At 55.4% G+C, this 18,711-nt stretch overlaps 1 protein-coding gene across 7 annotated transcripts in view; it reads left to right on the top strand.

Annotated features, from left to right (window-relative positions):
* The first annotated feature begins 4,008 nt into the window (after nt 1-4,008).
* The window catches only part of LOC132008377 (diacylglycerol kinase zeta), a 42,430-nt gene continuing 27,727 nt past the window's right edge, over nt 4,009-18,711 (top strand). For 2 of the 7 annotated variants that reach the window (XM_059386905.1, XM_059386906.1), the window contains exon 1: nt 4,009-4,723. In XM_059386905.1, coding sequence (XP_059242888.1) covers nt 4,512-4,723 — 212 coding nt within the window. In that variant the 5' untranslated portion in view covers nt 4,009-4,511. Of the gene's footprint in view, nt 4,724-13,563; nt 13,755-15,842; nt 16,075-18,711 lie in introns of those variants that run through there. The other 5 variants (XM_059386909.1, XM_059386913.1, XM_059386910.1 and 2 more) reach the window with 3 other exon arrangements.

Below are 18,711 nucleotides of genomic sequence, written 5' to 3' on the forward strand. Positions count from 1 at the left end.
AGGAATATGGACATGAAGAGACAGTAGAAGGTGAGGAGTGTACAGGGAGGCTGAGAAGAATGATCGGAGAGGGGGAAAAAAAAAAAAGCCAGGAGAAGAGAGTGGCCCAGAAACTGACAGAGGAAAACCTCCAGGAGTGGAGATCAGTGGAGTCAGATGACATCTGAGAGGCTGGGAAAGATGAGAAGAACACAAAGTGTCTGCTCGCTTGGACAATGAGGAGGTCACCAGTGACCTTGGTCAGAGCTGTTTTGGGGAGAGGTGAGGTGGAAGTGAGAACAGGAGGGATGGATGGGAAGGGGACAGGGGGACCTGGGATGCACTGCATTCTTTCGAGGAGCTGTGCTAGGAAGGAACAGAAGGTGGCACCTGGAGGGCAGAGGTAGGTGAGATCAAGAGCAATCTGGGGGCTGTTCATTTTTTTTAAGTTTTTATTTAAATTCTGGTTAGTTAACATACAGTACAAGTTTAGTTTCAAGTGTACAATATGGTGATTCTTTTGGATAGGAGAAAGTTGACCATGGTTATTTCTAGAAGACAGGGAGCCCACAGAGAGGGAAGAGGATTAGGCGGGTGGGGCAAGGATTCATGGAGTGGATGGAGTGGTCCACTCTGGAACCAGAGAAGCCCAGACAAAGGGAGGGCATTCTGCAGATGCAGAATGTGAGGAGACAGGAAACTGAAGAAGACCCCCATTCAGTTCAGGTCTGATTTCAGAGTCATGAGATCCAGGCCCCCAACAGGCTCAGCACTCAGCAGAGTCTGCTTGAGTTTCTCTCTGGCTCTCCCTCTGCCCCTCCCTCCCAAATAAATAAATAAATCTTATTTAAAAGGTGGGGAGGGGCACCAGGGTGGCTCAGTTGGTTAGGCGGCTGCCTTTGGCTCATGTCACAATCCCAGAGTCCTGGGATCCTTGGGATTCTTGCTCAGTGGGGAGTCTGATTCTCTATCTCCCTCTACCCCTCCCCCCCCACTTCTGCGTGCACAAGCTCACTCTCTATCAGATAAATAAATAAAATATTTTTTAAAATCCAAGGACATTGGAGCTACCTAGAACAACTAATCCAGAGAGCTCAGGGCTTGGTGAGGTAATCCAAGCGAGGCTATCTATAATCACCACCCAAAGTCTGTTTACCCAGAGCAGTCTCTCCTGCCTCTGTAAGGATGCAGGGTTAGTCTGCTTGCACAAGCCACCTGTTGACATACGACCTCCTCAGGGTCATGCATCACATCCCTCACGTGTCCCTGGTGATGGACCTGTAGATTCCATGCTCTGCCAGCAGCCAGCTTGGCCCCGCACACAGCTGATGGCTGTCCCAGTGCCAGCCATCCCATCCAGACTGCCACACCAGACCCTTGGTTACAACTGGAAACTGAAGCCCTAGAAGCAGGGAGAACAACTGTGGGCAATGCCTGGAAATGGAGTGAGTCAGAGCGATGTTCCAGTTCCAGAGGGCTGGATGGTCCCAGGAGCCAGCTGGCCAAATTGGGGTGTAGGTAACAGGTGCTCCTTGGGTCGCTAGGGGAGCCAGGCTGGGAACTCACCTCCAAAGGAGGCTCAGTTGCTTTGTCAACAGAGTGGCAGTTAAGGGTGGAGGTCCTGACGTCTGCCCTGCACTTGACCTTAACAAGGCACCCAGCTCCCAGAGCTTCAGTGCCCTCATCTGTGAAATAGTCCCCACCCTCCTGAAGGTGCTGTGAGGGGCAAGTGAAAGTTTGCACACAAAGCTCTCAGCCCAAGGTCAGCTGTGCAGTAAACACTGGAAAAGGCATTAGCTATTATTTTCTGAGTGCAGAGGCAGTGGGCTGGAGATGATCAGAGCAGCTAGCTGCAGCCGGGAGAGGCTGCAGAAGGTAGCTGGACTAGTCAGGGGAGAGGGCCTTCATTCTTCCCTTGGATTCTTGGGAAGTGAGCAAGTGCCACAACTCACCCATAACACAGTCAACAGCTGGTCCTAAGGTGGGGTGGGGAGGGGTTGGGGGGAGGTGTGAGGACGAAGGGGAGATGCTTTAGTTTAAAAAGGTTTCAGCGGGGAGAGCTCTGCAGGAAAGAGCTGAAGGAAAAACCAACCTGGAAACCCAGCAGCTAGGCAGCTGGTGAGGGAATGTCAAATCTAGCCCGAACTACCATAATTCATGGTATAGGAGGTTACCTTGGGCCAGGCTGCTAGGAAAATTAGCAAACCCAAAGGCACACTGGGAGGTTGGGGGTAGGGGATGGCTCCCAAGTACCCTGCCTCACCCCCTCCAAGGGTGGGCTTCTTTAGAACTTGGATTTATGGAGGAAGCTACCCTGTGGCCAAGAAGTTTAAATGCACTTCCATTTATTCCATTCACCCAACACGGGAGAGCTAGACCAAGAGACAGGTGGGACGCAGAGCTGAGGGAAGCCGGGTCCTGCCCTTTGGTAGTTTTATTTATTAAATAAGTGATTTATTTGCTTGAATCACTTGAATGACGTCTCAGTGTCCTCATCTGTAACATGGAGGAAGTGATAATATCTACCACCCAGAGTTGTGGTGAGAATCAAATGAGATGTTAGTTATTGTTCGTGTGTGAAGGGGAGGGTGCTGACAGAGGCCCAGGAAATAGTTCTAGGGCTAAAGGAGGGAGACAACATCTGTAGCAGAGGATCAGGGAGGGGTTCCTGGGGGATGTGGCACTTGAGAATGGCCTTGACTAATGGACAGGATTTTAGAGAAGAGGACACACTCCAGGCCACGGGAACAACCTGTATAAGGACACATAGGAGGACGACCACTGTAGGACCGATTAGAGTTGGAGGAACCCTAAGTAGCTGTCCCCCTTTGTAGCCCATTCTCTAGCTCTGGGAATCTGGTGCTTCCCACCTTCCTGGGCTCACTGTCAGTGGCAAAAGATAAACCATAGACTAGACCAGACACACACTGGATACCTGGTGAAGAGGGCAATAGGGTCTGGGAAGAAGGAGCATGACTTTCAGCTGGAGCCATCCAGGAAGACTTCCTGGAAGAGTGAGCATTTGAGTGGAGCCCCGGAATTTGAAATACATCAACAGGAGGAGATTGGAGATGAACAATGCTATACAGGCCTCATGCCAATTCCCAGAATAAGGAGCGCAGATGAGTGGAAGTAAATGGATGGAACCACAGTATAGTATGTGGAAAGATGGAGGCAGGCCTTGAATGCCAGGCTAATATATAGGCAAAGGGAGACCTTAAATTCCACAGATGGGGAGTAAGTGCTATGGTCAAAGGCCAGCTTCAGGAAGATGAGTCTAGGACAGTGAAATGGAGGTGTTAAATCTGAGAAGTCAACCAGGATCCCATCATCAACCAGATGTGAGGTTCAGATGATGAACATCCCAGGGACAAGAGGAGAGTATGCAAGGGGGAACCATGGTATTTGGAGGGGGAAATAGAGGAGTCCAAAATGGACTCCAAGGAGACCTCTCTAGTCCTTCCTTTCTGAATTGGTTTCCTCCTCTCCCATCAGCGTCAACTGACCCAGGAGGATGACTGAACCTTCTGGAAGACCCTAGCCCAAGAACCTTAGCGGGGTAAGGTCACAGAAAGCAGCTATCTGGGCCTTGAGACCTCGGCTCCAGGGTCTGGACATTCTCCGCCCCACCCCCACCCCCAGCTGCGGGTCCCTCTCCTGGAATAGTCCGGAAGAGCTCTAGGCCTAGAGAAGGGGTTACCGGCAATCAGGCCCATCCCCGAATTTAATGCACCCCAGAGCATTTTCCCTTTACTGTGCTCTTTCCCAGGTCTAATTGGATCTCTAAATTCTCGTGGCGCCGACAGGGTTAAAGCCAGCTCCTGTCACCGCCCCCGACCTCCCCCTCCCCACCTGCCCGCCGCCACGGCGAATGCCAGAGCCGGAAAGCGCGGGACAAGGGCTGCGGGGGGTGGAGGGGGGGGTGCACCGCAGCAGCTGATTGACGGGCGGGGCGGTGATTGGCAGCTGCCGGGAAGCGGGGTGCGGGGAAGGTGCTGCAGGGGTGGGCTCTGCCGGGCGCCCCACACCCCCAGCCTCAGCCCGGGGCAGGGTTCGTGCCCGCCGCCGGCTGGGCCGGGATCGCTCCTTCCGTGCCCCGAGCCGGCTGGCTGGGCGGGGAGGCGCCCTCCCCCTCCGGACCCCGCGGGCTGGCGGGTGTCTCTAAGGTGACACTCTGATGCGCGGCAGTGGCGGCGGCTGCAGGAGCGCGCTCGCCGCCCGGGCTCCGGCTCGGTTCGGGCTCGGGCTCCAGCCGTCAGGGGAGCTCCCCAGCGCGCACGACGCAGCACCCCGACACCTACCAAGGACCCCCGGGGGCGCGGGACGATCCCAGCCAGCCTTCCCCAGGCGCGTCGCCGGGCAAATCGCCGCTCCCGTCGTCTGAGCCTCGGCGTCGGGAGGGACGTGCGGGCCCCAGGGCTCCCCTCCCTCGCTCCCCGCCTCGCGTCCCCGGGCCCAGGAGGAAGGGAGACTGAACTTTAGCGGGCAAGCCCGAAAGGCCGCAGCAGCCGCGGGAAGAGGACGGCCGCGGGATGGCCGAGGGGCCGGGCGGCGCAGGGCCCCGCGGGGACGGGGCTGGCGGCGGCCGGGCAGCCGAGGAGGAGGTGGTGCGGCGCCGCTGCCGGCGGGGGGAGGAGGCCGAGGTCTCGCAGCTGTGGCCCGAGGGACCCCGGGGCATGGCCGCTATGCCCCCCGTGGAGGAGCGGTTCCGCCAGCTGCACCTACGCAAGCAGGTGTCCTACAGGTAAGGAGAATGGGGGCAGAGGGAAGCTCAAAGCTGGGGACCACCCCCCCCTTCAGTCAACATTCTTTGAGGACCCGCCGCTTGCCTGGCGTTGCTCTAGGCCCTGGGGATTCAGAGATGACTACCAAGGGGGCTCTGCTATCCGTGTGCAAGGGGAAGGGGCGCTTCTGGGAGCCCCTCTCTCTATGAACTGCCCTATTCATCCGACATGGGGATTACTGATGCTAACTGAGTACCAGACACTGTACTAGGCGCCGAGGAGAGAAATGACCAAGACATCAAGCCTCTCTGCTGAGGAGAGCTGGGAGATGGCCCCTGGGCCCTTCTTCTGGGAGAAGAGGGACCCGGGTTCAGGCAATAGGCCCTGCCTGAACTTTCTCATGGGTTGACCGTGTGCTAGACACTCGCTTATAGAAGTGACTAAGGTGCTTCCCGACACCATGGCTGAGACTCTGCTGCCTAGAGATGAAGCAGGAATCCACCTGGACCTCTCTGCCCTGTGGGGCCCTCACTGGCATCCCCAGTGGTTCGGTGAACCTCTCACTTCCTTTGAATCTTCTGCCTGTGCAAGGTTCCCAGCCTCTGGGGTCCTGCCATCTCTGCCCAGGAAGTTTCCTGGAGGAATTGGCTGGACTGGGTCCCAGAGACCACACTTAGGACTTAGAATGGAGTGAGGAAGGGGGGCTGCCCCTCCAACAAGAGTGGGTGAGTTACCCAGAGGATAGGTATGAGGAGTGGGTGGGGGCGGGGCAGGGGCAGCTCTCCCCTTCCTCTTCCTCTCCCAGACCACAGCCTCAACTTGGACTTGCTGCCCCTCTAAATCCCATAGACCAGAGTGACCTCCTCTGGAGGGTCCACAGGGACACTGAGGCATCTGCAGTCCTTGAAGCCATCGGCCGCGTTAGAGAGGACAGGTTTCCTGTCAGTTTACAACCTGGGGACTTGAGGTGCGTCTCACGCTGCCCGGCTTCTCCCTGGGGCTTCTGGGAGGGGATTTCGTGAAACTGGCCCAGCCCTGGGAGCCTGAAGGACTTAAATGGATTATGATAGTATCAGGCCTCCATCACTTGAGGTAGGATGGAGGAGAAGGGCAGAAAACTTCACCATCTTGAAGTGAGATACTCAGAATAAATACAAAGTAGGTTGGGTTCACGTGGGCTCTACCTTCACTTTCTGGGGTATGTAAGGAATCAGGGGGCTCCATTTCCAGTTCTTCCAGGACACAAGTTTGGGAGGAGGTCGTCATCTGTCCCCTGCCTTCTGGCTGCAGATAACAGAGCCCCTGAACGTCCTCTGGGGGAGGAGAGAGGACCAGAGACTGACGGGCAATGGAACAGAGAATGTAGAATCCTGGAAGAAGTATGAGTCTGGGAGTCCAGAGGCCTGGCCTGTACCTCACTTCTGCCAGGGCCTGACTATATGTGTTTGAGTTGGACAATCTCTCTGTCTCTGAACCTCAGTTCTTCATCTATCCCATAAGGGGATGACCCCAAGATTTTCCTTGACTGTGGAACAGGGACACACAGCATCTGAAGCTGGAAAGGAGGCCAGAATGGGGTTTAAGGCTTAGAGGATTGGAACCAGAGAACAATGAAAGGGCTGAGACGGGACGCATGCGTGTGAGCACGCATGCGTGTGCCCCCCCCAACCCCGAAGCAGTGGCAAGGGCTGGGATCTCCCCCAGGCTGGTTCCTAAGTGGACACCCCTCCTCAGCCCAAACTTGAGGCCTTAGTCACAAAAGACGCAGGGTGGCCCAGCTGTGCCTCCTTTCTAACTGTGAAGGGATCAGGAGACCTCCACATCCCCTGTGTGAGGGCTACAGGAGACAGCGTGGGGGCGGGGTGGGGTCCAGCTGTCACACCTGGAGAGATCATGCAAGGTACCTCCTCACACCCTATAGTCAGGCCAGGAGCCCCATCTTAGGACCAGGGCAGCACAAGGCATTAAGGCAAGAGCTCCCCGGGGAAAGGGCAGAAGCAGCCCAGGAAAAGCACAACCCTGGGCTTCTCAGGGCAACCCAGTGGAATGAGCTGGGTTTCAAGCTAAGCCCTACCGTGGGGCTGCAGTCCTGCATGGCCTGGTGACTGATGCCACCTTTCCTGGTACAGGTCTGGTGGAGGGGGGGTTGGGGGGGCGGTGGTGGGAGGGGGCTGGTAAGCCTAAGACCCATGGTGGCCTTTTCACATCCTCCCCCTGCCACAGTTCCATGCTGCTCTGGCTCGCAGATAAACCTCCCACCCCGCTGTGAGGAGTTGCTAAGAAAAGCAATTGAAAGCCCTTCACAGAGAGAAAAGGCTTTTAGACAGAAATGCGGAGGCACAAAAATCCGAGGGCCGAGGGGTGGAAGCGGAAGCAGGGTTGAGGCCGGGCTGTCTCTGACGTAAGTGAGGATGGGGGCTTTCAGCAGGACACTAAAAGCTTTTAGGGACATAATGGCTTCTGGGAAATAGGTTCCCACAGCCCCACTGTGGGCTGGATGCAGCCCTGGCAGGATGGAAAGATGGCAGGTATGGGCCAGTAGTGACTCTGGGTGGGCAAGGGAAGTGGGGAGAACTTCTCGTATCCACATCTGGGCTTGAGGACAGCTATCTCCCCTATACTTGAGAAAGTCCTGAATGCCCAGGGTTGGGCTCAGGAGATCGTTGGAGGGCAGCGTCCAGCCTGGGAAAAGCCAGAGGGGTACCAAGGACATTGGGTTTGATCTGAAAGGGTCAGAAGATGGGGAGCTGGGGCTTCTGGAGCTAAGCCCAGTGGTTACCACACCGCATCACCTGGGGATTATCCCCCCCCCCCCCAAAACCCTTTCTAAAGTCCTATCCCTGGAGACCCAGCTATAGGAAGTCTGGGATTAGACCTGAGCATCTCAAAAGGTGATCTGGGTAGAGAAGCACGTTTTGAAACCTGTGAAGAAGCTGAAGGAGAGAGAAAAGATAACATGTGAGCTGAATCACTCCCATATGGCTGGCAGGGGGCTCCCCCAAGCTGGGCACTCCTGTGGCCTCAAAAGGACCCTGAAGGAGGACCAGCACCTCCATCTATAGTTCCGGCCCTGGGCCAGGTGCTGCATGAGACGGAAGAATGGGACATGGTCCCTTCCCCTGCCAAAAGTAAGATTGGTACAGGGCCAAATAGTAAATATCCTGGGCTTTGCAAGTCCCACAGTCTGCCATTGTGGCGCAGAAGTGGCCACAGACAATATGTAAATGAATGAGTGTGGCTGCATTCCAGTAAAACTTTATTTATAGACCCTGAACTTTAAATTTTATATCATTTCCACTGTCACAAATATTATTCTTTTGCTTTTTTTCCAACCATTTAAAATTATAAGAACCATTCTTAGCTCACAGCCATCCACAAACAGGCAGCAGGCCGGATATGGCCCATCAGCCATGGTTTGCCCACCCCCAATCCAATGGGATGCGATGGAACAAACACACAGGAAAGACAATGATGGTTGGCATTGAGAATCAACCTGGGCGTTCAGTGAAGTGGCCCTCACATTCCCACCAAGAGAGGGCTTGCACACACACATGCGGTCTTTGGGGTCAGAGAGACCTGGGTGCTAATTCCTAGCTGATTGAGTCACCTTCCCCTCTGACCCTGTTTCCTCCTGTGGGAAACAGGAACAGTAATACCCGCACAGGAGAAGGGCTGGGAAGATTGAAGAAGATAAGATATGTAAAATTCCTGACTGGTAGCAAAGAGGAGACACAAGTTAGGAGATCTTTGGCCCTCTAGAGCTGGACCTCCGGGGAGGGGGCGGGGTGGGGTGGGGGGTGGGAGAGGGTGTCCAGGAAGACCCCTGAGGGAAGTCAGCCCTGAGTGATGGATAAGAAGACCTGGGAGTGGCAGCGTTGAATGGAGACTAAGCAAGAGCTGAGCACGATTCACGATTCACGTCCCAGGCCGCAGCTCTCCCCCCGACCCCCTCCACCCCCAGAGAGGGGCTGGGAGGAGGGGAGCGACTGGGGGCGCCAACGGGCAGGGAATGGTGCCCCTCCTGTGGGCACGGGGCTGCAGGGACACAGCTCCTCAAGGGAGGGGCACCTGATCCAACTCTCCCTGCTGCTATTTACCAGAAGCTAAAAATAACCCAAGAGTGACAGGGAGATGGGGACGATTTGTAATTTAAATAGCAACAGGATAAAGCAAGGAGCTGCAAGAGATCACATTCTGTCCTGAATTAAAAATGCAAAAACCGGGGGCAGAGAGCTGAGCTGGAGCTGGAGGAGGGGTCTGCTGCCAAAGGAAGCTGGAAGCTGGGGGGTGTCTATCTATTTTCCTTCCTTTGGGAAGGGCAGGGACCAGGCCCAGCCTGGAGATCCTTCCTCCCCTCAGGGACCCGAGGTTCTTGCTGACTAGGGAGTCAAAGGCCATGGAGGGCAGTGCCCAAAGGTGGGGCCAAGAGCAGTGCAGGGATTGGGATCCCAAAGCGGGGCTTCTCCAACCCTATTGTGGCGCACAGTGCTTGGGACATGCCCTCCCCCCTGCCCCAGTAGCTCATGTCCCCACCCCGGCACCAGAGGGACACAAGCCATTTGGGCATTTCGGAAGGAAGCTGGGAGGACCAGTTTGAAAGGGTGATTGTCCGGCATGCTGCCGACAATCCCGGGCCAAGCATCGGGAAGCCTGGCTTGGAGTCTCATTTTTGCTTCGATTGGTACAATTTCAGAGCAGAGCATTCAGAGGCGCCTGAAGGGTCTAGATCCCAAAGGCAAGGGTTGGAACAGGCTGGGGAAGACTTCTCTTCAAGGATATACGAAGTGGCTAGGGAAAGCATTAGGATGAGATTTGGCTTCTGCTAAGTTTGACTGTGCTTGACCAGTGCTCTTGACCTACAGATGTTTGCCGAGGGAAGGCTAGGCAGTGTTCATAGAGTACGTGGGGATTCAAGGGCTCCTGGGCGGTTCACTTCAAAGCCCTTTTTACTCTGTCAGGTTTCCAAGGGCCTGGACTTTATCTTTAAGGATCTTTTCTTTTGGCTCTAAATATACCTTTCTCTAGGAGGGGTAATAAGACAGGAGGCATGAGGACTGAAAGGTGGCTTCTGCAACTACAATGTATGACCTGGTAGATGAGGGTAGGAGGCTCTGGTGGCAGGGGCTTGCCTACAGCTCGGGTGGGAGGGAACACCTTTGGGCAGATCCAGCGGGCCCAGAGTAATGAAAGAACCACCCAGGCTCCTCTCACCTCCCGCCTGGGGGCCTGGGGACCTGGGAGGTGGTTTGAGGGATGTGGTTTGAGGGACTGCCCTTGAACTTCCAGTGCTATCCTCACAGTGGGGGAGGATCCCAGCTCCCCACTCCTGATTTCTTCCTGCACATGGCTTTCATGAGGCTGCCCAGAAGGAGCCTAATCAAATTTCCATCTGTCACTAGCCAGGGGCACCTGCAGCCCTACTCAAGTACATCTGTCTCCTCTGTGGGGGCAGAGGCGTCGCACCTGGGCAGAGGCCAGCGATCGATCGGCAAGTGCTGTTGGGGTTTGGATGGCTCCCAAGGGCTTCAGCAGGTGCCTAGTGGCTGAGGAGGGACTTAGATTCAAAAAGTTCCCCAGGTCACACCACAGCCCCTCGTGCAAGCCAGAAGCCAGTCTCCCTCCTTCTGCTCTCAGTCTGTTGGGTACCTTTATTCAGCATTTCTCCACTTCCATGGGAAGTTACTGAGCTCATACTATGCGCTCAGTGCGGAGTTAAGAGCAACGCAGGGGTCAAGAATTTTGTAAGGAGACAAAAAACTGATGTGTATCAAAGGTCTCCTGATCTAGGAATATTTGGGGGGACAGAAGTAAATGTCAGAGATAAATCAGTGGAGTGAGAATGCTGGCTCTAGGACCACCTTCGAGACTTAGGTATTTATAAAATATTTTCATACAAATGAATAAGGAAAAACCTGGAGGCTGGGAAGGAGAGCCAAATGAATCAGGACAGAGAGATTTCAGAAATCATCTGGTCCAACCCAGAGATGTTAAGGGACATGCCCAAAGTCTCACAGCGAAGGGCTGGAGTTCGAACCCATAGATCCTGCATCTGGGCCTCTTTTCACTTTCCCGCTTTTGTTTCTTGGGCCTGGGTTTGGAAGGATGGAGAACTTGACTGGTCAAGCCTGACGGGCAGACAGGCCAAGGAGAACATCACAGACGGAAGGGATTGGCACGGGTAAGGGTGGCATGTTAAGGCAAGTGTGAAAAAAAAGAGAAGCGATGTTTATTGAGCACCTACTGTGAGGCAAACACGGGCATAGTGTGAGCTGAGAGAAAATCTCCACAGGGAAAGCCTGGACAAAGAGGCAAAAAAAAAAAAAAAAAAAAAAAAAGAAAGAAAGAAAGAAAGAAAGAAAGAAAGACACTGGGAACCAGAGCATAAGGAGCCTCGAAGGTCAGGCCAAGGAGGCTGGCTGGGCTGGTTTTGAGAGCAGAGGCTGTCCAGATCGTGGGTTGAGCATTTCGTGCCCTGGTACATTTCTTTTCCCCAGCTCCCTCTTGCTGATCCAGGCCACTGAAAGTAGAACACCTTACCCTCTGGGGCCTCAACAAAGCCCAGAATAATTTTCTTACCCAGATTCCTCTTCCTGTGTGTATCTGGGTGCATTCTGAGGGGTCCCCAGCTCCCCAGTGCTGGCACATGTCGTCCTAGGAACGGTAAAGGGCGTCCTCCCCAGCACCATGCACCTGTCCCTTCCAACCTTGTTCTCCCAACTCCACCTGGAAATTACTGGCTGCTTAGAGGAGCACAAGCCCAGGGGGATCCTGGTCCCACAATCAGGACTGCTCTGCCTCTCAGAGCCTCCAGCCTGTCTGGTTTCCCCTTCACGAGTCACATTTCCTGCTCTCTGTTGCTCCAGGGCTGCCAGAAGCCTCAGACTAAAAACAAGCCCAGCCCCATTTCCTCTGTTTAACTGCTCAAGCTCCTTGCAGAATCCCTGGGAGAGGCGTAAACGGCCCTGCAACAGTCGCCTTCTAAAAGAGGCCTTGGCCTGGCTGGCAGAGTCTCTGATGGGCTGCAGCACACAGGACCTGCCCAGAGAAATTCAGAGATGGAGGGAGAGCTGCAGAAAGGGGAGTGCCGAGCCTCGGAGTCATCACCATGCTATGTCTCAACCCCAGAGAGGCCAGGGATGTCTTATTGAAGGATACAGACTCTGGGGTGAGGTTCTTAATTCTACGGCTTACCATAGTGGTGACCTTGGAAAAGGAGCTTAGTAGTTTTGGGCCTCAGTTTCCCCATCTGTAAAAGGAGGAAAATAATAGGATAGGGTCGTTGTAAGGATTCCAAAGCTTCTGGCACAGAACTCTTCCAAGAAATATTAGCCATTGTTTTATCACTACTGGGTGTTAATTATTCATGACATAGCATGATTTATTAAACAAATATTTATTGAGAAATATTATGTCATGAGGGACACAAAGGTGACTATAGCACCAGATGGAGGTTTCCAAGGGCTTGGATGGCATCGTGTGCATTCCTGTGTCTGCAAGTTCTGTAGTGTAAATGTTTATTGAACTGAACTGACACCATTTCTGTCCTCGAGAAATTTACAGCTTTTCTGGGGTAACAAACACATACAAAGCTCAAGAACTAATTACAGAGCAATGTGGTTTAAAGAATGCTTGAGGAAGGGACGATTTCCCTCCCAGAACCAACCCTGACAATAAAGAGAAAGTGTATGCCTTACTATTTATTTACCAAATCTCCACAAAGGCCTCAAAGTCCAGCAGGCCTTTTTGCTATTTTTCAGACACATCGAGTATTTTCCTTACTCAGGGCCTCTGCCGCATCTGTTCCTTCTACCTAGAATGCTGTTCTCCCAAATAGTCATGTCATTTGCTCTCTTGATTCATTTAGGTCTGTTCTCAAATGTCACCTCCTCAGAGGAGCCTTCCCTGATCTCCTATCCAAGTAGGAGACCAAACTCTTTCCTCCTCATCAAACTCTTTCCCCTTCATTTTGGCTTCATTTTTCTCTATAGCACTTGTGACATTATTTCATATATTGTCTCCTAGGTGTCTTCCCCAGAATCTGAGCTGTGTGAGGTTGGAGCTCTTGTTCCTCGCTCATTATTACATGGTCTGATATAGTGCTTGATGCACAGAAGGCACTGAATAAATATTAACTGAAGGGTTTCATTTGTAAACCCTTTTACCTCTTATTTAATCCTCACTAACCTCCATGAGCCCCATTATTACTCTCATGCTCCCTTCCATTTTACAGATAAGAAAACTGAGGCTCAGAAAAGCTCCCTGACATAGGTTCATCAGTCTGTCTGTTTACATCCTACTTTATTGGGTTGAAGATGACTCAGAGAAGTAACCCTCGCTGACCTGATCCAGTAAGTGGCAGAAACAGGACAGGAGCCCACATCTTCTGGCTCTGTTCTGGTTACTCCTTCCACTCCGCCGCTGTCCCACGAGCCCGGCCCTGCGTTATATGGTGTGATGCTCACAGAGGTGTGAAGGAGAGAGAGGAGTGTGGGGGCTGTCCACTGCCCGCCCGTTTACCCTCATAGTTGTGATGAAGCGGGAGATCATAGCAGGAACAAGAGGGGAAGAGCACAGAGAGTCTGAATGGAGAGGAAGGCTGGACTGAAGCTTGAGGTTCAGATTCCAGCCCAGGCAAGCCTGGCGGCTGACGGGCAGCCTCTGACTCGGGCTGTCTCCTGGCTGCTGGGCTGGGCTTGTCCTCACCTGCCTCCAGCCCTCCCATGCAGCTCCTCTTCCCAGCCAGCCTCCTGCCCCAGCCAGCGGAAGGCGCCTACGAGGCCTTGGTCCTCTTCTGGGGCAGCCGGCAGGCCGGCCGGCCTCTTGCAGGGCCCCCCGGTCAGGAAGTGCCGAAAGAGGAAGAGAGTCGCCGGGCAGGATGAGCGTACTGGGGGCTGGTCACAGTACCGGGGGAGGCTGCGATGAGGCCACAGCTCTGGGCCCCGCGGAGGCGCTGGGGACAGAAGAAGGGGAAAAGCCAGGGGCACTGAGGCAGATGTGGCGCTACCGCTCCTGGGACGTGCCACAGATCCCAGCCGAGGCCCCCCGGACACAGTAGGTACTCGAGGTGGCCCAGGAATGGGCAGCGGGACCTCTGGCCCTCTCTGAATCCTCTTTTCTCTCGGTTGGGGGTGGTGGAAAACGTGAGCTTGCCCACCTATAGTCCAGCAGCTCTGCAGAGGCTCAGAAAAGGGCAAAGGGGCTCTTGACAGGGTGAGGAGATTTCTGATGTTTGAGTTGTTGGGGGACCGTGTGCTGGAGGCTGGGTTGTTGAGGGAGCTAACAGCAGAGGGGCTGGGAAGAAGAGCCTCCCGCGGGAGTGTGGTTTTGGGCATTGTAAGGCTGTGTAAGCAAACTCAGTGGGGTCTCCAGCTGCCTCTCTGGTCTCCTCCCTCGGAGCTTGGTGTCAGAACCATTGGGAAACTTCCTCAGAGGGACCCGTGCACCCCAGAAGGAAAGCGTCAGGCCCACTTGGGGATTTCAGTGCCCTCCTCCTGGTCCCCCCACCGGGCACCTCTGCTAGCTGGAAGGCTGTGCCGACCTCCCAGGTCAGACCTTCTCCAGGCCCACAGGAATCTTGAAGGACGCTGGGAGAAAGTTCTGAGCTTCTGGGTACCGGCTATTTCTCAAAACCACAGGCATGCCCATAGGTCACAGCCCTGAGCATTGGTTATATGTGGCTGGGTAAGGCTGGAAAATGGGCTGCCACGAAGCCCATTGGAGAGGGTGAAAGTGAAGGTGACACAGGATGTGGCTTTGCAGAGAGGAGAGCTAACAGAAACAGCGGGCAACTGATGTGGGCATCAGGGTGGCAGAGTTTGGGAGGAAGAGGACCATGTTCTCCAGGTTCCTGGCCTCTGTTGGTCAGCCTGGCAGGGGCTGTCAGAAGCTGCCCAGCTGCTGGTTCCCAGCACGTGTCCTGGCTGTGCCACCCCCAGGGGACTCCTCTGGTTCCAACTGCGTTCCTCATCTCCAGAGGTTGATGACCTCTGCTGCCTGTGGAGCTGTGTGTGTGTGTGTGTGTGTGTGTGTGCGCGCATCCTCGAGGCATGTTTCTGGGTGTATGGTACATGTACAAGAGGGACGTGGCCACCATAACTGTTCTCCTGGGGTGGCGGGGGAGGGGGGGATCCTGTGAGCAGGAGAAAGATGTGTATGTTTCCTGTGGGTGTCTATCTTGGTGAATGAGAGTGTGGTCCTTCTGTGTGCATCTGTATGAGTGTGTAAGAGGCATGCCGGTGACTCCCATAGTGTAAGAGATGGAGAGGATTTATTGTATATTGTTGTGGGAAAACAACGATTGTGTTAGGCGTGTCCAAAAGGGTTGGAAACAACTGTGAACAGCTGAGGAGATGAATTTGTATGAGAACCGTGTATGTTCTCTGTTGGCGTGTGCTAGGGTCACTAAGTGACTTTGGTCCTGGTACGTATATGTCTGAGTGTGATGCCGGGGTGAGACGTGTTCTTAGTTTAAGTAATGAGTGAGCAGAAGTGTGTGTGAGAGGCGTGTGTGTTCTGCGTGTACGGGGAACACTGTATGACTTATGTTCCTGGGGGTGTGATTTGGGAGAGCCAAGGGGGTAAGGGCGGAGACTGTATGAGTGGTTGTGAGCAGGCATGGGGTGTGCAAGAGAGTTATCAGCACCGGTGTGACTGGGGCAGAGTGGTGGTGACAGCTGCTCCGTCAGGGGTTCACTCGTGAGCGTGTAGGTTGTTCAGGGCGGGGCTGAGAGGAGGAAAAGATCGTGTGTGCCTGGGTGTGCTCATTGCCCGCGTGTGAGACCCCAGGAAATACTGTGGGATCCAGGGGGACCAGCCTAGGGGTGGGGAGGCGGGACCTACAGGGTCCCGCCCTTCCCGGGCTCCTCCCTCTCCTGGCCGCCGAGGCGGGTGGCGGCGCGGCCGGCGGCCGGCAGAGGGCGCCGCGAGCCGGTGCCGCTGCGCAGCCGAGGGGGCGTGCTCGGCGGCGGGCAGGCAGCGGCCCGGCCAGCTATGCGGGGTCCTGCGGCCGCGGCTGGCGGCACTTCCTGGAGCGGCGGCGGCCGCTTCCCCGGCACCTGGGCGTGGGGCGCGGGGGCGCGCGGCGCGGGGCGGGCGGAGCGAGGGCGCGCCATGGTCGCGGCAGGCGGCGCGGAGCCGGCGTGCTAAGCCCCGGCCGCCGGCCCGGCATGGGCGTCTCCCGCGGGCCCGCCGCCGGCCGGGGCTAGGGCCGGATGGAGCCGCGGGACGGCAGCCCCGAGGCCCGGAGCAGCGACTCGGAGTCGGCCTCCGCCTCGTCCAGTGGCTCCGAGCACGACGCGGGTCCCGAGCCGGACAAGGCGCCGCGCCGCCTCAACAAGCGGCGCTTCCCCGGGCTGCGTCTCTTCGGGCACAGGTGAGCGCGGCGGCAGCGGGGTGGGCACCGCGGCACCGGTCGGACACCGCGCCGGGCTCCAGGAGGAGCCGTCTCCGGACTGACAGCGAGGGGAGGTCTCCGCCCGGCGCCGGCCGGATGGGCTGAGTTGGCTTGGCTCCGCGTCGGGGTCAGCTCCTAGAGTCCCGGCACTGGCACCGGGTGGGAGTCATTCGCTGACACCCGCGGCTTAGCGCGCCTCCTCTGTGGTACCAAGGCAGGGTCTGCTTCCAACTTGCCTGCGGGGTAGGACCAGCAGGTAGGGTCCCCCCTGACTGGCCGCTCGCCCGTTCTGGGCACTGAGAGAACAGGGCCTCCTCTGAGCCCCCTGGCAGCAGTGAGGTGGGGAAGGTGTCACGGCCGCCCCCAACCCCTGCGCCTCGGTGGGGCGGTTTGCCTACCGCCACTGCACGGCATCTGCAGAACATGGCCTCTGTTGATACCGGCTGTCCCAGAACACTGGCAACTGAGCTAATTGCTCATCACTGTAAGCCTCTCGTTGAGGTTGAGGGTGCTTGGCCACCTGTTCTATATTGCTCTTAATTAGTGGAGAGACCCTACCCTCTACCTTTGCCAGGCGGTAGGCATTGCTCTCCCTACCCCCATCCCGCTCTTGCTGGGTGAAGGATGGGGTGGGCAGCAGTCTGAAATCTGCGCTGTGGCTCTTCAGGCTCCGTGCTGCCTCCTCCTCCTCCGGCACACCAAATGTCACTGTCTTGTGCCTGGGACGGGGTTGACCAGGACTCTGGTGAGGAACTGGGGGAGGGTGTGGAAAGGTGGAAGGCAGGCAGTTCATGGCATGTGTGCCCGCGTTGGCTGGGAGTCCTTCCTGCCATGCAGCCCTGGTGTAAGGTGAGGGTAGGTGGAGCCCCAGGAGGACCCCACCTGGTTCCTTGGGCTTTTTCCTGACTGACCCCTGCCCTTCTCATTGGCCAGGGAGCTTGCAGCCAATCAGCTAAGGACCCCAGAGCCAACTCAGGCTGGACTCTGACCATTTGGAGCCTGCCCAAAGCCTCCCTCTCACTTTTCTTCAGTTGCCCTGGCTTTGTGGCATTCTGCACACCCCCTCCTCGAGCTTTGCCCTGACCCTTCCCAGGGTAGACTTTACCCACCAATAACATGGGCAGTTTTCTCCTGCTGTGCGGCTTGGCAAACCTGTAATGCTGACCTGTGCCCTCTGCCAGCCTTACCGTGGCCAGGGCCCTGTTCTTTGTGTCTGTGTCACCAAGCACACCCAGAGATCAGGATTCTCACACTGCCAGATGGAGCTCTGTGGGCTCTTGTGAAGCCACACAAGCTTCGGTGCCATATAAAATGGGGCAGGGTACAAGGCTTCCAGTACCTCATTCTGTCACCCACAGCCCTACAAGATGGAGCAGTTTACACCCAGCCCTGCAGGATGTAGCCTCCAGTGTTCACAGGCTCCGGAGGGGAGGGAGGGGCTCCGCCAGAGGCTTCCTGTCCCTGCCCACAGGGTACCAAGTGTCGGGCTCTTGTGACCTGTAGCTGTGCCCCTCCTGAAGGGCACAGGTTAGTGCAGGTGGGGTGAACCTCAGGCACGTTCAGGGGGGAAAGAACAAGAAGCAAGAGAACCAACAAATACCTTTACGTAATTCTCCAAGCAGGAGAGGTGGGACTTTTCCATTTTTATGGATAAGGAAAAACACAGGCTCAAAGACATAAGTGGTTTGCCCAGAATCACACAGCAAGGAAAAAGGAGCGATAGTTTGAACTGCAGTCCAAAACCCTTTCTCTAGACCAGGTTCCTGAACAGAACATCACAATGACCTAGGGAGCTTTAGGAAATTCAGATTTCTAGATCGTATCCTTAGCATGCCTAACTCATCAGTGCTGGAGATGGGGCCTGGACGGGGTTTTTTGTTGTTGTTGTTGTTGTTTTTAAGCTTCACAAGTGTTTCTAATATGCTCCTGGGTTTGAGGACCAAAGTATGACATCACTCTGGGGATGGTAAGTGATCTGATAGGTGCTTAATGAGAAGAAAATCAAACAGTGATCTGGAAGTAAGAAGTGTCTCTGTGTAGTAGCTGTGCTGGGCAGTGGGGCATTCAGAAATGAATATATTTGGAGACCCCATAGCCAGGGAGAGGGCAGTGAGAGAAGACTCTACTGACAGGCCTGGGAGCTCAAGAGACTCAGATGCCCACTGGGGCTGACCTCCTCCGCCTTGCTTGGGTTGTAGGGAAGGGCAGACATTTGGAATAGTACACTTGTTTTGGGCCTGGCGGCTTGAATGTTTTTTATCTCATCCAGCCACCTTTGCTGGTTTCCATTTTCAGGTGAAAGTCCCCAGTGCCCTAGCTGAAGCCAGCCCCTCACCTCCATCTTTTCCTCAGGCTCCATGTTCATCCTTAACCAGGCTTTTGCTTCTCCTTGGGCTTCTACCCTCTGCATTTAGGCCTTCCTCACACCTTGGGGCTGAGGGACCTGATAAGTGAATTGACAGTGGCTAGAAGGGAGGACCAAAGATAACAAATAGATTGGCGGTGGCTGCTGTATTCCGTCTTGGCTTGGTGGTTGAGTTCTATAATCAGCACTCTGCTGTGGGCTTGGGAGGGGCAGTGGTGGTACCCAGGCCGCGCGTTTGCCATCCCCGAGCT

Source organism: Mustela nigripes, unplaced genomic scaffold (genome assembly GCF_022355385.1).
Source record: "Mustela nigripes isolate SB6536 unplaced genomic scaffold, MUSNIG.SB6536 HiC_scaffold_148, whole genome shotgun sequence".
NCBI classification, from domain to species: Eukaryota; Metazoa; Chordata; class Mammalia; order Carnivora; family Mustelidae; genus Mustela; species Mustela nigripes.